The sequence below is a fragment of the Brienomyrus brachyistius genome, chromosome 5 (genome assembly GCF_023856365.1).
Source record: "Brienomyrus brachyistius isolate T26 chromosome 5, BBRACH_0.4, whole genome shotgun sequence".
NCBI classification, from domain to species: domain Eukaryota; kingdom Metazoa; phylum Chordata; class Actinopteri; order Osteoglossiformes; family Mormyridae; genus Brienomyrus; species Brienomyrus brachyistius.
In genome coordinates this window covers 23041319-23063376 of record NC_064537.1, presented here as the reverse complement: position 1 = coordinate 23063376, position 22058 = coordinate 23041319, and the positions used below count along the sequence as shown (strand labels likewise).

Here is a 22058-nt window from a genome sequence, read left to right as displayed (position 1 = left end):
GATAGAATAAGATCACAGTGGGATCAACATGACAAACTAAAAATGGGCGAAGTATCGATTAGGCTGTGGTGCATAAAAATATCTTCGTATTTGAGGCATACTGTTCAATCCGGAAGACGGAAGAAATAATATCCAAAGAGGCTGTAATTTAAACTGCTGCAAGGGCAGCATAAAGTTACAGGTTACATTAATGCAGGAGAAATTCTACATCCAGCAGTTGAAGGTTGTTCATGTCAAATAAATTTGTACAGACATGCAAATGAATGCAATAGGCGAAGTTTGAACTGAGGCAGAGGTGCAGTAGCTATCTATGTGGTATAAACTTTGGGATTGTTCTTCTGCTAACCTACTGTAAATCAAGACCAAATAACGAAAAGCTTCACTGGAGCAAATAGCGACGTCTGCTGAAAACTTTGGGGTGGCCACCAGGAGGCGCACCGCCCTGTGTTTCTGCTATGGTTCCACGTAGGAAACAGAATAATCCATATTTCGTTTTTGCTATTTTGGGGTGGCCATGTTCACCCCTGGGAGAAAAATCTAATGTGAACTAGTAAACACAGTTGGCCGGTAGGACCACGACTGAGAAGGACAGGCTTAAGTAGCGACATTTTAAACATATAGTAGTGGAGAACCAATCAAATAGCAGGGGGGCGTAACCTTTCGCTTCTTCTAGAATTTGATGGACGTGCGTGGTCCAACGTGGCGTGTTAGTCCTACAACGTGACAACCTCAAGTTTAAAGATATTTTAAAGAAAAGCGGATTTCTTGTGTATATGGAGTTTTCTCACTTCCAGAATTTGTGCGTGTTAAACAAAATATTATCTCTGTGTTTTTACGTTGAAGACGAAGAATGAAAAAGTGCCTCGCTATAGACTTAAAGTTATTTCCCTGGTAATGCAAGGTAAACTGTTTTTAAAATACATTTTATGGCATGTAGCGTTATTAACCTACTATGAACATGTTATTTATTCTGACAGATTTTATTATGGAGAGTCATCATTCGCATGTTTTGTTTATCTAGAAACGGTTTTTTAAAAGTTTAAGGAAGGGGTATGTAGCACACCGTTCCTAAAAAGTATATATAACTGCATTGACTTTAAGTTTGTATCCTATTCGTTACATATATTACACCCATTAATATGGGCCTAGAAAATAGTTAAATTAATTTTTACCTAGTTATTGTTATTGGCTTATTTAATATTACGTTTTTGCGTATCTCATGTGGTGATGCATTGTGAATGTATATCAACTATGAAAGCCTTTGTATTTAAAATTACATAATATTCGATTGATTTTTCTTTCAGTAAAATAATTCGCCATCGTGATTTTTGTTACATTGTTCATGATTTGTGGCAGCATATGGCAACGATATCAAATGATTGCATCATCCATCCTTTGGCGGCGAGGGGCGGGGTGGCGGTCACGAACAGGAATGCAGCTTATCCTGGGTCACTGTGACACGCTCCCCTACACACTCAGACAGTATAGAATAAATGGCAACATAATGCATCTGATTCGAATTATTAAAATGCATTACTGTGAAACATAAACCGATGATTATTCGCTGCAGGTCATTCTTTTCTCAAAGCATTTCGGTACGTTTTATTTGGGGAAATATTGGAAGTAATATTTTAGTATAACATACATTTTTGTGTTTGAGAGTAATCTATGTTACCTAACGTGGCTACAATTCGTAAGATGTTCCATAGCAAGAAATACATGTCGGTATGGCAAATTCAGTGACGTAATTATAATACTTTTCCAACAATGAATTAGTGGTACTAGTTCACCTAGAAATTAATGTCGATCTCTGAGGACTGCGTTAGGTATTTACAGCAGTGTATAAGGAAACCTAACATGTCAAGCTGCATCACTCTTCACTCATCTTGAGCTGAGAATTCCTCTTTCAGCTGAATAATAAAACCAATCAGACCTAGAAGCTCTGACTTGGGTTCAAAGTAACATGTGAGAGCAAATTAAGTGAGATACTATTTCCACGGGTAATGGGGTGGCTGTTGCGGAATTATGTGTAAAACTGGTAGATGGTTATTCAGAAAAACCACAGTAAATGCTTCCAGTAGCCTATTGAATTTTAAACATATTTCACTATCGTTTTAGTATCTGTAGAACTATTATGTGCTTCACGAGCCTGTACCAGTCATAATTTTGAAGTACCACCATTTGGTATTGTGCTAAAGCACACACAGAGGTTACTTAATGTCAAACAGCCTAATTTTGAAGTTTTCTTCCACTCGTGGTGGGTGTGTCTGCCTGCCTTTGGGTGGATACTGTGTATGCTGTGTGAGTGTAACTATTTTGAGGAGACCTTGCAGAAGGTGGACACTGAGACTGTATTCAAGGTGATTATATACTAAGCCTCAGTTCACAGCAATAGAAGTCACTTTGAGAAGGTCTTCGATCATTTTTGATCATGCTACTCTTCATATTTGCCTGTAGCTTGTTTTGTGCTTTCGTCTCCTTTGTGGACTGCTTTGCATGTTACCAAATGAGCTAAAGTTCCAGTCTCTCTTTCTGCGTAGGCTCAGAATTTGTTTTAGCAAATACTTGTGGCAGCATATTTAACTTTCTTTTCCTCAAGAAATTGTGGTTGCTATATGATTTTTAAGGTTTGGGTTTTATTGTTGTTTGTAAATCAGCATATTGAGAAATGGTAGATAAACCTTTATTCATACAGAAAGATAAATCTTCAATAAAAAGTACAATTTTTAAGGATTATACATAGCATATACTCATCATATGGCTTATACTGTATGGGCAAATTGTGTCTTAAATTAAGTGTGATATTCCAACATTAGGTTAAAACTGGAAATTATGACTTATCTGAATGCTGCGTGCGATTCTGATAAGGCTGTATGAGCATGTGTTTTTGAATGGTGTGAACACTCTCTCCATATTCACACGTCTCGGTAAACGCTGTGACTAGTCTGTTGAAAGAGTGCCTATGGGCAGTGGATGAAAAGCAAGATTAGGGGCCTGTGAAGGCTGGAATTGAGTGGCTGTTTAATTCTCATTACACTTATGAGCTGGTGTCACTTAGGTGTGGCGCTGCTTCTTATCCTTAATTTATTTGGCTCTATTATGCAATAATTTTTGATGGTAGTAGAGTGCTACAGATAATGAACTGGGGGAATCAGCCAACAGAATGCACAGGCTAAGACCTGTTAGTACCTGTCCTACCTGTCAGTAAGGATGGCTTTTGGATTTTAATCATTATTAACAGCCGTGGAATAAAGTGGTATACAGCAGTAAGAGTCTTTTACTAGAGTTTTTATGACTTGATTGTTTATAAAGCCTGTCATTAGCTGTGGTTGACTTGCTTGATGCCTTAAGAATGATATTTGAGTTTTGAAATTGCACTTGACCTGGGTCTGATTGGTATTGCGTGTCTTCCCCCCCGCGATGATTCTTTGAATGTAGCCATTTTTTAATCGTGTAAATAAGACTATGACAAGCAGCAGCAAACGTAACTTTGCTGTTGGTGTATTTGGTCTGTTTAGCGTTGAAGATCCTTACTTGGAGAGGGGGGTCTTCATTCGTTACTGTATTTAATGAAAACGAGGTGATAAAGGCTGGGTACAATCTGAGACTCGGCGCCTGCACATTCTCACTCAGTTTAGGCATGTGCTGACTCCATTGGGTAGTGTGCTATTGCAGACTGCGGGCTGCATTTAGGATGGATACATTGTCTATTATATGCATTTGAAATGATTATTTGTTTCAGATTCTGAAAGGAGTTAAGGATTCAAGGTGCGTGTGAGTGTAATGTGAAGTCTGACCTCTCCCCGCTGTAGTTTCCAGTCAGTGTACAGTATATGTTTCCTGTATGTCTGTATGTTCCAGGCTGATGCATTTTTTTTACCTGTCAGTATATCTTACACAAATAATGAAAAATGAGTTTAATTAGGGAAACCAACAAAGGGGAAGTGGAATTTAACCTGCCAAGAAAAGTGAAGTGTTCTGTCACTCTTAGTGATACAGATTTGATTTATGTTGTCTGTGCTGCTTTGATCATTTTTAGCATTCAGATTATGAATGAAGACTTGCTGTTTTTATGGTCTTTGACACGAAGTGAGAGTCAGCCAGTATCTAGACTTCAATCACAGGGGCGTTGCAGCGTTTTCCCACAAGAAAATCAAATTATTGGACGCATTATTCCTCAATATACTCTAAACTTTTTTTTTAATTCATATGTGGGGCTTCATAGTGACATGCTTTTAAATTAGTGTATTGATCATCACACTGTTGAGTGTCCACCGCTCTGAGGACAGGGGGCAAGGAGTCGTAAGCAATGCTCATTTTAGCTCTAAAGAAATTATGCAGTGTCAAGTCACTTACTGTCTACAGGAATGAACACACACAAGCTATTTTAGGAAGCATCAACAAACACCAGTTCCATCCAACCCAGGATGGGGGGCCAGCCCATCGCAGGACACACTCACACACCATTCACTCACACATGCACTCCTACAGGTACTTTAGCAAGTACAATTAGCCTCAGCATGTTTTTGGACTGTGGGAGGAAACCGGAGTACCCGGAGGAAACCCCACGACGACATGGGGAGAACATGCAAACTCCACACACATGTGACCCAATGCAGAGACTCAAACCCAGGTCCCAGAGGTGGGAGGCAACAGTGCTAACCACTGCACCACCATGCGGCGGTCGTTATAAGAGAACAACAGGCGCCGTAGCAGCACATGGAGGCAGTTATAAGAGGTTATTTTTAATGTGCATATTAATATATTTTACCCACCTGTGTGTGCTTAGTGATGTGGTTACCATCGTGGACAGCAGGTGGTACTGTGCAGTAGAATATTATCTTTGTCCGTGTTTGCATGGTGCCTAATTCCTCCCACACCCCAAAAATATGTTAAAACGACTCCGAATTGTTCCGAGTGTGTGCATATGTGTGCAGGCAATATAAGCTGCAGCCCCCCGCCATCCTCATGACGAGGACATCCTGGAAGATCGATGTGTTTCTCTGTAATCCATAATGATGCGTAATATAATTGGATACACGTGTTATTATTATTTCTAATTTGGGTACACTCTCAGTTTGCCTCGAAATTGAACCAGTAACCGATATGTTTTTGAAAGCCCCCTCCACGGCTTGTTAAATGGTTTAAATGGGCGCCTGCACGGCAGCCTGAATCCGTGCTCGGCAGCTTGGTATCTGACTACTAGGGCGGGCAGCCGGAAGACGGCGAGGAAGAGCTACCCGCCGGCTGCCGCCTCCCGATCGGGGACGGTAAGTTATATAATGTATCGTGTATAACAAATACTGTCGACCGCGGTGTGTGGGTCATGGTCCGAGCTCTTTCTATTCTTTATTTTATAGCTAAATACAGTCACGGAGGATTATAGACTATAATAGATAAGATCATGATGAAAAGCGAGCGAGGCCAGCTACATTTACACGAAATGGAAATCAATACAAAAGGAAAGAACGGAAATTATTTTTGGATACGTGTATCACTGCGGTGTGTAACAGTAGTAAAGCGTGGAGGGTGATCAATTTTTTCTTGTTATTTTTATTTCCCGGGAACAGCCCGATACACCATGTGGTGCTTCCATGTGCTGCCTCCATGTGCTGCTACGGCGCCTGTTGTTCCCATCAACGACCAGGGCGATTATTTAATTTATAATAGTCAATAATAACCAGTTTTTTTAACTCTACAAAGCCGCAAATTCATGTTTGAGTATGTAGTTTAAGAAAAAGCGCCAGTGATACACGGACTAGACGAAGCGACAATGTGCTCATTTAATACGAGGAAATAGCGCTAGATCGCAGGGCGATTACTTTATAATGGTTTTCTTTATGGTGTTTTGCATCCGTAAAGTGTGTGTCACGTTAAACCGCAAATACTTTTTATTAACTGACAAATGCCTGTCGGAAACGTCTGCCGTGTTATTTTTCCATTTCCATGACAGCATGTAGCCCAGTGCAGCCAGTTCAGCAGCGCAGAAGCACCTTCCGAGAAGTTGGCGAGTGTTAATTGTACCTATTATAGAATAATAAACTTTAAAGTAACTGTATGTTTTGAAAGTAGTTTACTTGTAACGTGTCGTTTTAATTTGGTGTTGATATAGGTGCCTCCATAGATTTTTTTTCTGTATTTATGCTTGAAAAAAGCTATTTATCTGTGCAGAACTAGCGAAAGTTCCAACAATAAGATTCACTACCGCTGGTATTATTGTATTTTTACATGTTTGCTGGAACTAGGCTAGATGAAATATGAAAAATCCGTAACCTGATGTGCGTTGCTGAGGTTTTTTTTGTATGATTAATACAATAAGGCAGTAGTTGTGTATGCAGTTTTCTTCTGTCCTGATACTGTGTCATAGTTGGTGGTGTCACTGTCTTGCCAGATGGAGAAGACCCCTTTGCCTGCTGACGAGGATGGCAGAATGATGGCAGACACCCAGTCTGATGCGCAGCTCTTGGATGGAAATGGCAGCTCACTGGGCACGGCCATGGAGCCAGCCCGCGACGTCTGGGCCAGTAAGATCCAGTACCTGCTAGCCCAGGTGGGCTTCAGTGTCGGGCTGGGGAACGTCTGGAGGTTCCCTTACCTTTGCCATCAGAATGGGGGAGGTGAGTACTGCTATTATGTTGCTTCACTTTTGACCGGAATTGGGTTGCTGCCTGTAATGGTGTCCTGTTCATAGTGTGCATTGTTAGGCCTGTCACGATAGCAAATTTTGCTGGGCGATTAATTGTCCCAGGAATTATTGTGATAAACGATAATATTGTCTTTGTGAGACCATTTTCAACTGATGTAATGATAATGGCATATTAATGCAAGTACACCCTTTCAACGATCAATAAACTTTTAATTTCTAAAGAACATTTAACACTGGGACTGGAAGACATTTTTAATATACAAAATAAATAAACAAAACAACCAAAAACAATAAATAAAATGGACTCTCAATCTGTTAAAAAAATGCAGTTGAATAAAAACCAAACAAGCATGCAAATCAAAATTAAATGCAAATCGAATGCGAGTGCAAGATTCAGTCCGTAATTCTGCTAGTGAATCTGGTGTCAGACAGAGCAGTGGAAGTTGTGATGTAACTGCAGTGGTTTTTCAGTTGTAACGACAGTTTAAGTTGTTTCCTGATACTCTGAGTTTTTGGCCTTGGAAGGCCAAGAATGGCAGTTTTACATTGAAAATCTATACTCTAGAGGTTTCCTGCTGAAGTAGAGCATGTAAACTGTAAATGTACATTTACATGCAGGAAATGTGTGTTTTGAGTTTTAGCATTGAATTTGGGTAAAAACAAAATTGCAGCGTGTGCGTTATGGGAGTTTAATTTCCTTGTGGAATGACGAAACACAGTTAAATATGGTTGGTGCTATTAACAGCGTACGAAAGTAAATCCAGATTAAAATTTAGTTTCAACCAATCAGTTGAGTGCTCTGTGACTGTGACTGTATAATGAACTGGTTTGTCTGGACTTTTACTTTTCGGACCTGAACTCCCCACCTCTGCATGTGGTATATGCACACAGCACTTGTGGATTCAGTCTTCTTTTGCTGCATATGTGCTCTTACAGCATGCATGTGGCTTCTGTGAGATGTGTAGCCTCTCCCTGGCTCTCTCCCCAGGAGCCTTCCTCCTGCTTTACGTGCTCCTGCTAGCTGTGGTGGGAGTTCCCCTCTTCTTCTTGGAGCTGGCGGCCGGACAGTGCATCCGACAGGGCAGCATCGGAGTGTGGAAACACATCTCTCCAAAACTGGCCGGAATCGGATACTCCAGCTGCGTGGTGAGCAGATGATCCTCTCTCATTTCCCGGTGCTGTATTTGACATACTATATTTGTTTTTTATGTTAGTTACAAAGACTAAATTTCCACATTTAGATGCTTGTATGGATGTGGTTTAATAGCACTGCAGACATGTCCTGTGGTCTCGGTCTGTTCGGCAGTTTTATGGCTAAAAGTGTCCTGTCCCTGCTTTGCTGTGATGGGATGAGATCCATCAGTCTGTCGGTGTTTCGGAATTTTCACTTTTTCTAATGGATTTAGTACCTGGCTGTTCGGCTTCCCACTTCACCCCTCAGACTGACTGCTTTCTTACATCTATATCTCCTTATCTTTATAGCGGTAAAGTGAATTTTGACTGTTCACCTTTTTTTGTATTAAATTAGAGCTGTTATTCTTAGTGTTTTCACTATCAATACTGTGATACCATCACACTAAAACCATCTGTTGTAACCTGTTTTGCAAAGAAAAAACATTTTTACACTTCTAATAATAATTTTTAGTTAACTGCTTGTATGGCAATGATGCATGATGCACAGCACAGACTACCATTATTGGTGATTGTGTGTGTTTAGATTTGTTTTACTCAGATTAACTGAACTTGCTGGAATAGTTAGTTATTTTTTCAATTACATGTAATAGTAACTTCCTATTTGCATATTCTTACATTCTGAATGAGGGCTGGGCGATGTGTGATTTTAAGATTCACTTCAGATTTTATGTATGTGCAGTTGTCACATTGCAAAGACTGAAGTAGGCTGAGATTAGGCTTCATATAGTTATACTATCTAGATAATATACTTTGATATTTTCAAGAGCAACATTATTTTATGGTGTTGTTCCAGCATTTAAAAATCTTGCCAGTTAGAATTTGTTGAATGATGTGGGGGTTGGTCTCCGCAGTAAGATGCACGGAACAGGGATCCTCAGTGAGTTTCGCTAAAACATTTTTGCTCTGAAACTGACTCAATTTGAAGGAGCGGATTTGATTGGTAAATTAGATGGGTGTAAGTGAAGGCATCAGGACAGTGTGAATCTCCTTTTTGTTTTCAAATGCTCTGTGATCTGCTTGTTTATTCATGCTGACTGTGACTGAGGCTTTATTTGCTCGCGTTAACCCTACTCGCTAAGAATATGCCGTTGGTATGTAGAGTATGCGAGCGACATTCTTTCACTTGCCAAAGGTTAACCTGCCGAGAAGGTCGACTGAATGTTTTTCCTCAAATAGTTTGACATTCCGTTTGGTTGCCACCTCCTATTGACACACCTGCACTGTGGCACTTATCTTCACATTTGGCGGAAATGGGTGGTTACAGTATTGTAAATAGTTCCTTAAACCTCACTTGTAAGACTTGAACCAATCAGGGTGGCTAAAAGTATCATGTGACTTAAGTGTGGGGTAGTTGGAATAGGGAACTTGGATACAGGTTTAACAAAACGGGGTAAGTTTGAAAAAAAAAAGGCATCTGTATCCAGTTCAGTACAGCAGAAACACACAAGGAAAGAAAATGGTTGCCTGGTCTTGGGCAGGATAACTAGTATCAGGCAGCAGTGTCTTTGAGAGACAAAGTGCAAGTTCTGTTTTTCCATGGTAAATATTCAGGCACAGGAATGTGAATGGGCTGGTCACCTGATACTGCTCTGCCTCCAACGTTAAGACTCCTTACCTTACAGTCGTGTTTTCTGCGTATCAGAACGCACACCGGTCGTCTTCTGAAATTATGTCCAAACCCGGTACAACAAGCTGATCTGTAAGCACTTGTCAGACTGAGAACCCGAGTCCTGACCTGACACATGTGAGAATTAAACTCTACATAGACACCTCTGGCAGTCTGGGAGTTTCGTTGACTTAACAGGAAGCAGGTATGCAGTCTTGGGTTGCGTTGTTGTGATGAGCATGTGTACATGTTTGACAGCTGCGATAAGGTCCGTCGCTTCACTGTTCTGGTTTTCAGCATCAGCCCCCTGTGTTGACTTCCCTTCCCTCTCTTCCTTCGCAAGGTGTGCTTCTTCGTAGCCCTGTACTATAACGTCATCATCGCATGGAGCCTATTCTACCTGTTCAGTTCATTCCAGTTCCCCCTGCCCTGGGAGCAGTGCCCTGAGCCCATTCACAACCAGACCGGTGGGTGGACACAGCAACTTGTCATAACATCGCAGTGCCATCGGTGTCCGTCACGGAACCTGGATTTACTCCCTCAGCTAACAGTGTGTCTTTAAACATGAACCAAACAAGTGTTTGTCATAGTAATTTTGTGTCTTCATAAATCAGACTAGTATGCAGGTATTTTATTTTTATAACAATTTGTTTTAAAACTACCCATACATGAACAGTTTCCTTTTACAACCTTTAAACTACCTAAATTTTGTAATCACCTGGGATACACAGGCTGGATCTTGTGGTACTTCACTTACTTCTGTGCGTGGCTGTGTGTGGCCCAGTGGGATGTGATGGGCAGCATCACCATTAATAAAGTATCTATTCTAGTCTACACTCTGCAGTATTTAAATAACTGTAGGTGTAGTGTTAGAACTAAAATGGTCTCTGTCTCTCACAGTGAACGAGTGCACGAATAGTTCTCCCACCACATACTTCTGGTTCCGTAAGGCTCTGGACATCACCGACACCATCGACGAGACAGGCCAGTTAAACACTCTCATGACCATCTGTCTGCTAGCAGCTTGGACTACTGTTTGCCTCGCTATGATCAAGGGCATCAAGTCATCGGGCAAGGTACTCAAATGTGTGTAGCTGCTTTGTAAAAAGTACAGTATGTGCTCTGCTGATATGATTAACACCCCACCTCCACTCTCCCCCGTTTTTCTTCAAGGTTTTGTATTTCTCCTCCATCTTCCCCTACGTTGTGCTGCTGTGTTTCCTTATCAGGGGGTTAATGTTGGATGGAGCATCTGAGGGCATCATCTACATGATCTACCCTAAGGTACGGCTTCCACCGTGACCTGCATCGGTTTCCGGCAAATAGTGCTTCACTCCATCCTCCAGCTTGTTGCGAATTTAGGCGAGTTGAGCTCAGATGTAAATGGATACATGTGTCTAGTGTCCTTCAGCTTGGTAACTCCTGTCCCTCCAGCTGGAGATCTGGAGCAGCGTGCAGGTGTGGCGGCAGGCGGCCACCCAGGTCTTCTTTGCGCTCGGGCTGGGCTTCGGCTCCGTCATTGCCTACTCCTCCTACAACCCGCTGAGGAACAACTGCCACCGAGACGCCCTCATGGTCTCCTTCATCAACTTCTTCACGTCCGTTCTGGCTACCCTTGTGGTGTTTGCCGTGCTGGGCTTCCGTGCCAAGACCAAGGCCATGGAGTGTGTGGCCAGGTGAGGGGGTGGCGTGATGACCTTATGCTGGGGGGGGGGGGGGGTGCTTGGTCTCGCACTAATGGCCAAGGAGATGGATATTAATTCATAATTAAATCTCCCCCGCAGGGCACTCTTTCATTTTTCACTGGGCAATTTTCCGTAGTGATCTGCATAGAATTGGTTTTCATATTGATTAGCAGCAGTGCTGCTTGAAGCCATGTGGCACCTTGGACAGGCTAGCTCTGCCCCCAGGAAGCTTCACCACCGGTACAATTAACGTCACATCCACTCCCTCGTTTCTCTTTTGGCTCATAAAAAAGTAGCTAAGTTGGTCCCCTTGGGAGAAGACTGAACTGCCCCCAGGTTATTTCAGCTGGAGACCCCCCCCAGGCGCAGAGCCTTTGCCGTGACCTGTCCAGCGATAGCTCTCTTTGCATTTGCATGTGCGTGACCTTGGTGCACTGCTTGCTGAAGTTACCCCTGGTCTCTCACCTCAGGAATTTAGCTCTCCTGTCTGGGATTCCCAACAAGGAGTTCGAGCTGAACCCGTTGTTGAACCGGACTAACATTTCTACACCTGATTCTGTGATGCTGGAGGAGTACAGAAACTGGTTCTCGCACCACCGGTCGAGCGTTCCAGTGAATGTTACGGACTGCAATCCGGAGGAGGAGATGAGCAAGGTGCCTCACCCCCCCCCCACCCCACCTTGGTATGTTATGTTATGTTGTCTGTTTGTGAAGCGACCTCTTACCGGCGCCCCCTGCTGCTCATTCCCAGGGTGTGGAAGGGACCGGGCTGGCCTTCATCACCTTCACGGAGTCCATGTCGCTCTTCCCCGCCAGTCCCTTCTGGTCAGCACTCTTCTTCCTCATGCTCCTCAACCTGGGCCTCAGTACCATGCTTGGCACCATGCAGGGCATCCTCACGCCTCTCACGGACAATTTCAAGCGTCTGATGCGACACAAGACCCTTCTCACGGGTGAGCTGCGTTAACCACGCTCTTCTTCCTGCTAGCTCCCAAGGCTCCTCTCATTGCCATTCGCTTTATTACATGTCGCTCTTTGTAACCATCTTGGCACCTACTTCGCAAGTTAAGTATGTTGGTCCAACAAAAGGCCCCACTGCACCACAGTAGGTAGATTCTCTGGTTGACAGATTCAAGTGAGGATTCTCTCCAATCTGGAGATGTATGATATATTGATTAAGAAATTAGTTTTAGCCAGTATTTGTTAAAAATTCAGATATTGGTATTGGTCTGGCATGTCTGTTTTGGTTGATATTGCCAGCTGTTACTTGATTAGCTGCAGCAGAGCTATAGATGTCGCTACTAAATGAATGGAGATTGCTTTGGGTGATTACCCGTTGTCCGCAGGAGGAGATGAAGGATTTTGTCGGCTCATTCACCGCTTAGAACCTTACAGTCTTCCAAGTCTCACTGCCTGAATTGTATGATGCGGTTACTACACACACTCAGGAGAAATTAAGAAGTAACGTCACCAACATCAGTGTCGATACAGATTAGTGGCGCTCAGAGATTAACTGGTTATTGGTATTTGTAATATTAGATAGAAATGTTTCGGTGTGAAGGGGCGGCATGGTGGTGCAGTGGTTAGCACTGTTGCCTCACACCTCTGGGACCCGGGTTCGAGTCTCCGCCTGGGTCACATGTGTGTGGAGTTTGCATGTTCTCCCCATGTCGTCGTGGGGTTTCCTCCAGGTACTCCGGTTTCCCCCCACAGTCCAAAAACATGCTGAGGCTAATTGGACTTGCTAAATTGCCCGTAGGTGTCCATGTGTGAGTGAATGGTGTAGGAGTGTGCCCTGTGATGGGCTGGCCCCCCATCCTGGGTTGTTCCCTGCCTCGTGCCCATTGATTCCGAGATAGGCTCTGGACCCCTGCGACCCCGTAGGATAAGCGGTTTGGAAGATGGATGGTTTGTTTCGGTGTATGGTATGGGCAAAAATGTTCATATTAATGCACCCCCTCTTCAACCTAGTTAAATAAGACAGATCTCTGTCTACTCTCACCTTTATCTCCTGACCCTATGGACTCCAGTGTCCTACAGGGCTAAATTACAAATCGCTCATTTTACATATGGCTTCAGGGTTCGTACATCACCTCACATTAGAATCATCTGGATTAAATGATGATTTCAAAACTTCACCTGTTATACTTGAATTATACCAGTTATCCTGATGGTGTTTCTCAAAGTAAAGTGGGGTTACACAGTGTGTTATTACGTATGTGTGTTCTGATTGTGATAATTTTATAATCAACAATTAGTGACAATAAAGGGGATATTTTTCTCCATTTTATTGATAATTATTAATGTCATAGTTTATCAGATTCACTGAAATGTTAATCATTTTTTCTTAGACATAAAACAAATCAGAGAGAGTAATATTTAGGCATTACACTTGTAAAGCATTGCACACGTGACATATTTTAAAACCTTTTCATTAAAATTTTATATAATGAGTTCACATAGTTTTCACGTGTATGTAATGTCGGCGAGGTCACATGAAGGAGATTTTCAGGAACGCAAATAAGATCACAGAGTGACTCCCATTTAACAATGTGTATTTAAAAGTAGGCTTTGAAGTTATTTTTAATGGTTTGCTTGACCTTGTTAACATCAGTGCACTTTACAGGTGTAGTGTACACTGCTAAGAAGTGCTGAATGTGTGTGTCTTTGTGTTTCCTGCGTGTCCCCCAGTCTGCAGCTGTGCCGTGGGCTTTGTCATTGGACTCGTGTTCACCCAGCGCTGTGGCAACTACTTTGTGACCATGTTTGACGATTACTCTGCGACCCTGCCGCTCATCATCGTGGTCATTTTCGAAACATTCAGTGTCTCCTGGGTTTACGGAGCCGATCGGTGAGGATTACAGACACAGACAACCAGCAAAGTTCTCTCATGTCTAGACAGTTTGCAGCGATTAAACGGATTAAAAACTGGAGTTCGTCAGCAGTGGGACTCACCGTGGTCATCGTTCTTCCCTTTTGCTGCAGATTCCTGGATGACATTGAAGCCATGTTGCAATGGCGCCCTCCAGTGGTGTACAAGTACCTGTGGAAGTACATCTGCCTGCTGGCCATGATTGGCCTGTTGGGGGCGAGTGTGTTGCAGATGATATTGAAACGGCCAACTTACACTGCCTGGAACCACAGTACGGTAAGTGTTTGCTGCTGGAGTGTTTGCAGGTGCCGCCTTTTGTCACAGATGTCGTGCTGCCCGGACCCTCTGTACTCTGAGCAGGGAACATCTTTGTGTGGTGCAGAACATACCATGTACCTTTAGTAGGGTCCAGAAAGATCTGTGTGCTTGTCGCAGGTTGAGGTATGTTTCCACCCATTGATTATCAGTTAACTAATCATTTAATCATTGGTGTAACATTGGTGTAATCAACTAATCATTGGTGTAACATTTTAAAATAATGTGTTCAAAAGCACCTATAGGAAAAAAACACAAATTATTGTTCTTGTTAAGAAAAAAACATGTAGCATTGACTCCTAAATACGACCCAAATACAATATAGTTGCATTAACACTTCAGATGTCAAACCCACATTTTTTGCGTAAACCTTTTATTGAAAATGATTAAAATCCCCCTTCTGCCCTTGGGAGTTATTTTAGTAGTGACTAAAAGATACAGCTGCTCCTCAACCTATAACGCGATAACGTTACAATGAAACTGTAAATATCATATGTCAAATATGAGTATATGATCTGATACACTTGATTGTCTAGCAGGGCCTGGGAAAATTTCATTAAACACAGGAAAATAAACACTGTACGATACATCGTAAAGCACTGTAGGAGATGTTTGTGCTCGTGATCACTACAGGGACTCGGTGTCTGGGTGGATGCTGTTCTTGCCTGGCATCAGTATAATGTTTCATACGGCATATCGTTAGCCCGGGAACAGATGAAAAGTTTTAACTGCTGAATGTAAATCGTCGCCACACCATTGTAGAGTTGGACCATTGTAAACTGAGGAGCATCGGAATTTCGATTAGTGGGAGTAAAACTTTTATATATTCCATTTATCCTCCACATTTCAAATGAACCAGTTGTCAGATTTTTAGAAAATTAAGAATAAAAAAACATTCCTGCATTGCATGATCGTTATTGTATTCAGTTAGTCTATGATGAATGCATATTGTTAAGAGGAAAGTCATCTTTTGATGACTGATAATGTATAAAAATACATTATTATATCTCTTCCATAAAGGCATATCTAGTGCAGTGTGACAGTGAGTAAGGCAGGGTAACACCCTGGGCAGCGTGCCAGTCCATTGTAGGGCACTGAACAGAACTGGCACTTAAGATAGCTCTCTGTTGTGTAAGAAAAACAGATTTGTTGAGTGTTGCAGTGTTTTGCTTTGTTTAGGCTGGTAAACCGCCTGGCAGAACTAGTATTTCAGCTTGCGAATCGCATATCGTTCTGTGACTCGATTCCAACAAGCTGAAACACAGTCAACACGGTTTGGCAGTTCACAGTTGCCGTTGCAGGCTTGCTGTACAGTTTGCAGATGATATCTGGAGTGTGGTGATCGTGGTGTATAATTCCAATGATGAACTCTGTCACGAATCCGCAAATTCAAGAAAGGGTCAAAAGTTAAGAATTTTCAGCTTGAAATTTTGCAAGGTGATTTTTTTTTTTTTTTTAAACCCTCAACGTTTGTTTGCAGTAAATTCATAAAATGCCCATAGGACCATTTTTCCTTGTTCGTTTATATCCTGACTTATTCGTAAGTCATTGCTAAATGTTTAAGTTTCATTGTTCAATAAATTTGGCACCACAAGTGGAATTTCCTTTAACGAATTTGCTTGTCTGTTTGTTGTGCGACAGGGGCGAGTGTCTGTTGATCATCAACAACAAACTAATTATAAAAATGATGTGCAGCAAAATACAAATGGCTTTTGCCTAAGTGATGTAACCCCTCTCTGCCTCTGTTTCATTGTTTTCCCATTCCTTCCCTTTTCAGGCTTCGAAAGTGACGCTGGACTACCCGGCGTGGGCGCTGGCGGTCCTCTCGCTGTTGATCATATTTGCCTCCCTCCCCGTCCCTCTGGGATACCTACATACACTGCTGAAAAACAAACTCAGCCAAGGGCCGGAGACGGGGCGCAGGCGCGAGACAGATGCAGAGAGGGAGGATTACATGAAATGTAACACGATGGAACCTGACTCCGCCCCCACACACAAGCCACTGGATGAAGAGGTAGGGGAGGAGCCTCATCAGAATTCCTTCCGGGCATTGGGCTCGGAACAATACAAGCTGCTTCCCCAGAGGGAGGAAACGGAAGATGGAGAGGAGACTACTGGCATGTGAAGGAGTAGAAACATAGAGGCAGAGGCTGGGATCGAAAGCCGTGCTCAGACTTGCCAGTACCTCCAAGGGGAACATGACAAAGTGGGAGTTTCACACAAATATGTGAACGAGGGATGTTTACACATGAGAATTGTAATACTCTTGAATGATCATTTCTAAGTACTTGGTCATTGCACAGCAGGTATAAAGGCAGCAATCAGTGTTCGTCCTCGGGAGGAGAAAAAAAGCTTGAAAAACAATGAACTGAGTGTATTGTTAACCACACTTCAGGGGTTTGCACGTCATTTTATACATTTGAAACCCTTTGGCAATCATGTTGGTGGACTTAAGAATACACATTACCTACAGATGCTTTGAGGGTGAATTAATGAATAGATTTTCCTTTTTTTGGAAACCGTGCTGGAAAAACTAAGGACTGGGGCAGGGTGTTTTAAACACCTTTTTTTAGGTACAGAAAACATGCCCACCATTTCAAAATGATTAAATTTTTGTTTCACTAATTTTTAATGAATGGAATGAATTTTTTAAAACTGTGAATATCTATGTGAGGTCTGTATTTTTTCAGATGTTTTGGGAAGCAGAGATGGTTTTTATCTGCTTGTTTGCTTTAAAATGGTACACTTTCCTTCATTGTGTATCTGGAATGTAAAATGCAGCCAATCGAATCATGCGGTCATGTTACATTTGATGCAGTACCTGTGCCTGTTTTGCTGATGCGTTGTGCTAAATCTTGCAGAGATGGTCAGGGGGATGAATTACGGGGAAAGAGTAATTGTCAAATACAAAGAGTTTTTATATATTTATTACATTTTGTTTCTAATTTTTTGTAGTCCTAAATACAGTGACTGTATTGATTTATTAATTTTATGATCACATTTAATCAGAAAAAAAGAACTGAGTGGGTTTATTTGTTTGCCAAACTGTTGTTTCTATGAGATTATCTGTTCATCTTCTGTGCTGCTGATCCAGTATAAGGTCACAACAAACATGGACCCTGGGCTAGAGCTTGAATGGTACCTGATGGATTATGACTTCTACACTGACACTGTCATGGTACCTCAGTATCAATACTGATTCAGTACTGAAAAACATTCCCATTTAAATATTATATTGCTTTGAAATAGGTCTATTTATGAGTTAAATCAACTGTAATATCCTATTGATTGAACTCCAGTCAATACATAGATTCTGATTTTAATTAGAGTTATCCTGTTAGAATCCTCACTGGTAGTACACTAAGCTTAGGTTTATATTTCTGTGTGTTCTGTTCACCATTTAGCCTTGCCTACTTATCACTGAGAAAGGGATATGAATGAACTAGCATGTAGGCTAAAAATGACTTTAATCAGAAACATAGAATGTAATAACCGCTAAATTACATGACTATAATGTTTTATATCTGTTATGCACACGTGGCCATCTTCAAACTCCTGTCAGGGTGAGCAAGAGGCCGCTGTTTCTGCAGGTTAGGAGTGCTGCCTCTTTGTAGCAGCGTTTGTATCCTGTCGGCTCTGTCGGTTCACCCTTTTCGTTTGGTGTAAATTCAAAACACCATATCTCACTTATGCTGGCCGGTTTATGAACTAGAGGCGGGCAGTGAGCAGCAGCGGTTTCCATCTTCCATTGATGTAGCTTCTCAGCACAAGAGACACATGAAATGAGTCCGGCTGTGTGCCATAGAGATGTTCAGCACATGTTTTTTAAATATTGGAACTGGAAAAATGATAGAATTGCTTTGTTTAATTTTTTTGATAGCTGTATTTTGAACAACATTAGCTAGCGGTATATTGAGCAATATTAACTTAGAGACAAGAATTGGTGCCGTGGACCCTGTGGTCTTTGGTATCCACTTTGTAAGGTGATTGACAATTGTAAGCATGACTGGTTGGATAGAATAGAAATACCGTTTCCATTTGTCATGCATCGTCATGCTGAAGCTATGTATTAATTGGCTGGATTGCTACTTTTGCCCGTGCTAATTTGTGCAGTTCCCCTCTTCTGGGGAGACATGCAGTTATGTTCATTGGTGTATATAAACTGCCTTTTTATGTGTGTTTGCCCTGTGATGGATTGCTAGCCCATCCAGTGTCCCCCGCCTGTGCTGCCTGGCAAAGGATCCAGGCCCCTGTATAAGATAAGCAGCTTTTGTAAGAAACCTTGTATTTTTTTCTTATTTTAATAAGCACAGCTGTAGCCCAGTAGGAACAGTCTGGTTCTGTAATGAGAAGTTCTAAGTGCCTAGTCCTCACATTCCTGTTGTGTATAAAGTGTGTTTACTTTGCATAGAAGTAAGAGCTGTTGCATATGATGCTAAGTAAGTGTTGCCAAATAGTTTTTTGCAAAGCAAAACATATGTGCACCCCCCCCCCCCCAAAAAAAAAAAAAAAATCTTTGATTTGCTTGTCTGAGTGTAAATATGTTATGATTTGATGGACTCTGTCAATAGGGGCTCTGTATTTTTACTGTTTGTTTATCATGGAAGTGCCACATTTCATTTTTCGAACAATTTTGGTGTTTCAGATCAAAAAGGAGGAAAATGTGTCTTAAAATTTTTTAATATTGCACTTATTTAACAGATTAAATTTGAAACAAAGTACAAACTACAGACCCGGAATAATAAACAAAATTGATTTTGAGTATTTGTGCGCTCTTGTTTCAACTCTAGATGTCTTGGGTCCCAATGTTTCATGTTTCAAATACTTTGCCATCTTCAGTTTCCTAAATATCCTAAATGAGGCCATTGGTACTAGTTGTGTGATTAGATTTAAACAATCATTTCACTCAGAAATGCCCCTTACTGTGCTTTATATACCGTTTGTTTTCATTAACGCCTTTATACCTGCTTACAAGTTTGTATTAGAAAAAAATTTGGAATCGTATTAGAATAATTGCATTTTTTATGTTATACCCATATTCCATTGGTTGAAATATTGTACAGCATGATGAAAAACCTAAATTTATAAACACCAGCATTTTTAACGGCGAACAACGAGCTGAAGACAATCTAGCTGTTGGAGATGCAGTATATTGAACTTAGTATCATCGACAGTAACCACTCCACATACAGCATACTCAATATGTTTGATGGGCTAAAAAGATAAAAGAGAATGACCCAAAAATGGTTTAGATCTTATTAGGAACTTGTTAAAAGGATCATAGACATTCCATGTCTGACGTCGAGCTGTCTGGTTTTGGGACATGGGACAATTGCCTAGTACACAGGTTTAGGTAATTTATGACTCAACATTTACAATATGGGACTTCTTTAGATAAATAAGGCAGCCGTGACCTATCAAAAAGAACACGCTACAAAATGAGATGGCTTTTAACATGTACAAAAATACTGATATTCAAATACCTTATGATCTAACAGGTATCCAATATTTTATTGCTTTTTTCGTTAGTCACCATGAAATTATTTGTTTGTTGCTGAATATGTCTTTCAAAGCCACTGTCTGAGACATTATTTCCCATAAAGTTTCCTGCCACATTACACCTGACAGCTTGTAGTTGGAGAGGATCCAGACGCAGAGCAAAGAAAATTGATCACTAGAAACACATTTTATCACAAAAACTCCAAATGAGAGTGATGATGACAGAATGCAGATGGCCAGCAGTTAATCCTAAAGCATCCGAATAAGGTTGACTATCTTGTGAAATTCTATTTATTTGTATACAGACGCTTTACATGGGTGTGTCACCATACATTCTTGCAACATTTAAGCAGAATAATTCAAAACAGGGAAAAGGGAGTACAAAAAAATGAAAGAAAGAAAGGCAGATTGGGGTCCAAGGTCACCAGGCTGCCCAACCCCGCCGGGCAGACTAACATAGAAAGATAAAGGGTGGGCTTGCTGTGTAAAAGCAAGGTGTACACCGCCATCAAGGGCAAAGCCAAAGTCTATCAATGAATCAGTTCTCCATGCCAGCCAGTGTTGGGTGGCAGATTGAGAACAAGGGTGGGTGTGAAGGTCTGAGATGAATTCGACATGTTGAATGTAGAAGAAATGGGCATGGATGAAGGCCTGAGTGACTCTGACAAAGGCAGAGCCTGTGGGTTCCACATGGTCAGCTGTAGTGAGTATCTGGGTGTTGGGCAGCCAAAACTCATTGATGCGAGATGCGAACAAAGGCTACCCCACGTGATATAAATCAAACAGAAGGGTTATGGTGACACAAATGGTAGATAGAAGAAGCATTATGGATAGGAATAATGTGTCACGGCACAGTGCATCGAGCCCTGCAGCGTACGGGGCTACATAGCCCATTTCTTTTGCATGTAATACGTGAATGAGTACTGAATGTTAGCTAACTGTTTAATATATCCCAGACCTTGACATGTGCCATTTGTACTAGATAGTCAATGTTATTTGCTTCACTTGGGTCATAATGTTTTGGTGCATACCTTACAATTAACTGCTGTTGAGTGGCTTTATGGCCTGTGGATAGAATCTGTTCCTCAACCTTGTGATTCTAATACTGATATTGCTATGCTGTCTGCCAGAGGCAAGGAGGCTGTGATACTCGTCTTTCTCAGGCAGTGTGTGGTAAAAAAAAAGCCCTGAAATGTAGGCAGACCTGTCCTGGTGATGACCTGAGCAGTATTCATTACCTTCAGCTTCGCTCTCCAGGCCTAAGCACAGGACATGTTGTCATGCTTCCAGAAAGGACTGATTCCATTGTGCATCTGTGTAAATTTGTGACAGTTGCTGGTAACTTAGGTGCATATGCTGCGTGCTGGCGGCTGCCAGGAACTTAAAGGTACTGGTCTTCTGCAGAGTTTCCCTGCTGATATATGTGGGAACAAGGTGTGCTTCTGTAACTAATGACGAGCTCCTTGGTCTTACTGACCTTAAGCGAGAAGCTGTTGTATTGCCACCACTCTGCCTGGAGCTCTTCCTCCCTCTATCTGACTCATCGTTACTGATGGTCTGATCCGGCAAGGTGGTGTCATATCCCCACTTGATCACATAACTGGAGATGTGTCTAACCACACACATGTGAATAGGGAGTATAGCAGGTGGCTCAGTGCACTGGCCAGTGCAGAGTTTGTGCTTAGGATAGAGCTACAAGGCCATTGTTTCCCACCCGCATGTGGTGAGATGTGCCAATGAGAGAGTACAGAATTCAGTGGCATATGGAGGCACTGGGGTACACCCTGGATGGGATGCCAGTCCATCACAGGGCACAAAGCTGGGGTACACCCTGGATAGGATGCCAGTCTATTATAGGGCACAAGGCTGGGGGACATCCTGGATGGGATGCCAGTCCATCATAGGGCACGAGGCTGGGGTACACCCTGGATGGGATGCCAGTCCATCACAGGGCAGGAGGCTGGGGTACACCCTGGACGGGATGTTGATCCATCACAGGGCATGAGGCTGGGGTACACCCTGGATGGGATGCCAGTCCATCACAGGGCACGAGGCTGGGGTACACCCTGGATGGGATGCCAGTCCATCACAGGGCACGAGGCTGGGATACACCTATCCTGTATTTTACAGGATCTGCCCATATTGAAAAGAAAATTCCTGTGTCTCATTTTGAATCAGTTTTTCAGTTGTTGATTTTCTAGAAAATATTTCCCGACAAATAATTATAAGTAATGAAAAATT

At 42.0% G+C, this 22058-nt stretch overlaps 1 protein-coding gene across 5 annotated transcripts; it reads left to right on the top strand.

The window, feature by feature from the left end:
* The first annotated feature begins 664 nt into the window (after positions 1–664).
* Positions 665–19079, top strand: LOC125743012 (sodium-dependent neutral amino acid transporter B(0)AT2-like). Of its 5 annotated transcripts, none has more exons than XM_049015586.1 (12): positions 665–901; positions 6392–6617; positions 7635–7792; positions 9790–9913; positions 10347–10522; positions 10620–10730; positions 10881–11122; positions 11602–11785; positions 11883–12084; positions 13823–13982; positions 14117–14279; positions 16096–19079. In XM_049015586.1, the coding sequence occupies exons 2-12, from the start codon at positions 6392–6394 to the stop codon at positions 16441–16443; spliced, it is 2094 nt and encodes a 697-aa protein (XP_048871543.1). In that variant the 5' UTR covers positions 665–901; the 3' UTR covers positions 16444–19079. The 5 variants fall into 5 exon arrangements, with proteins under 5 accessions (XP_048871543.1, XP_048871542.1, XP_048871545.1 ...); XM_049015585.1 differs by lacking the exon at positions 665–901 and adding an exon at positions 944–2360; XM_049015588.1 differs by lacking the exon at positions 665–901 and adding an exon at positions 2373–5270.
* Positions 19080–22058: the final 2979 nt, after the last annotated feature.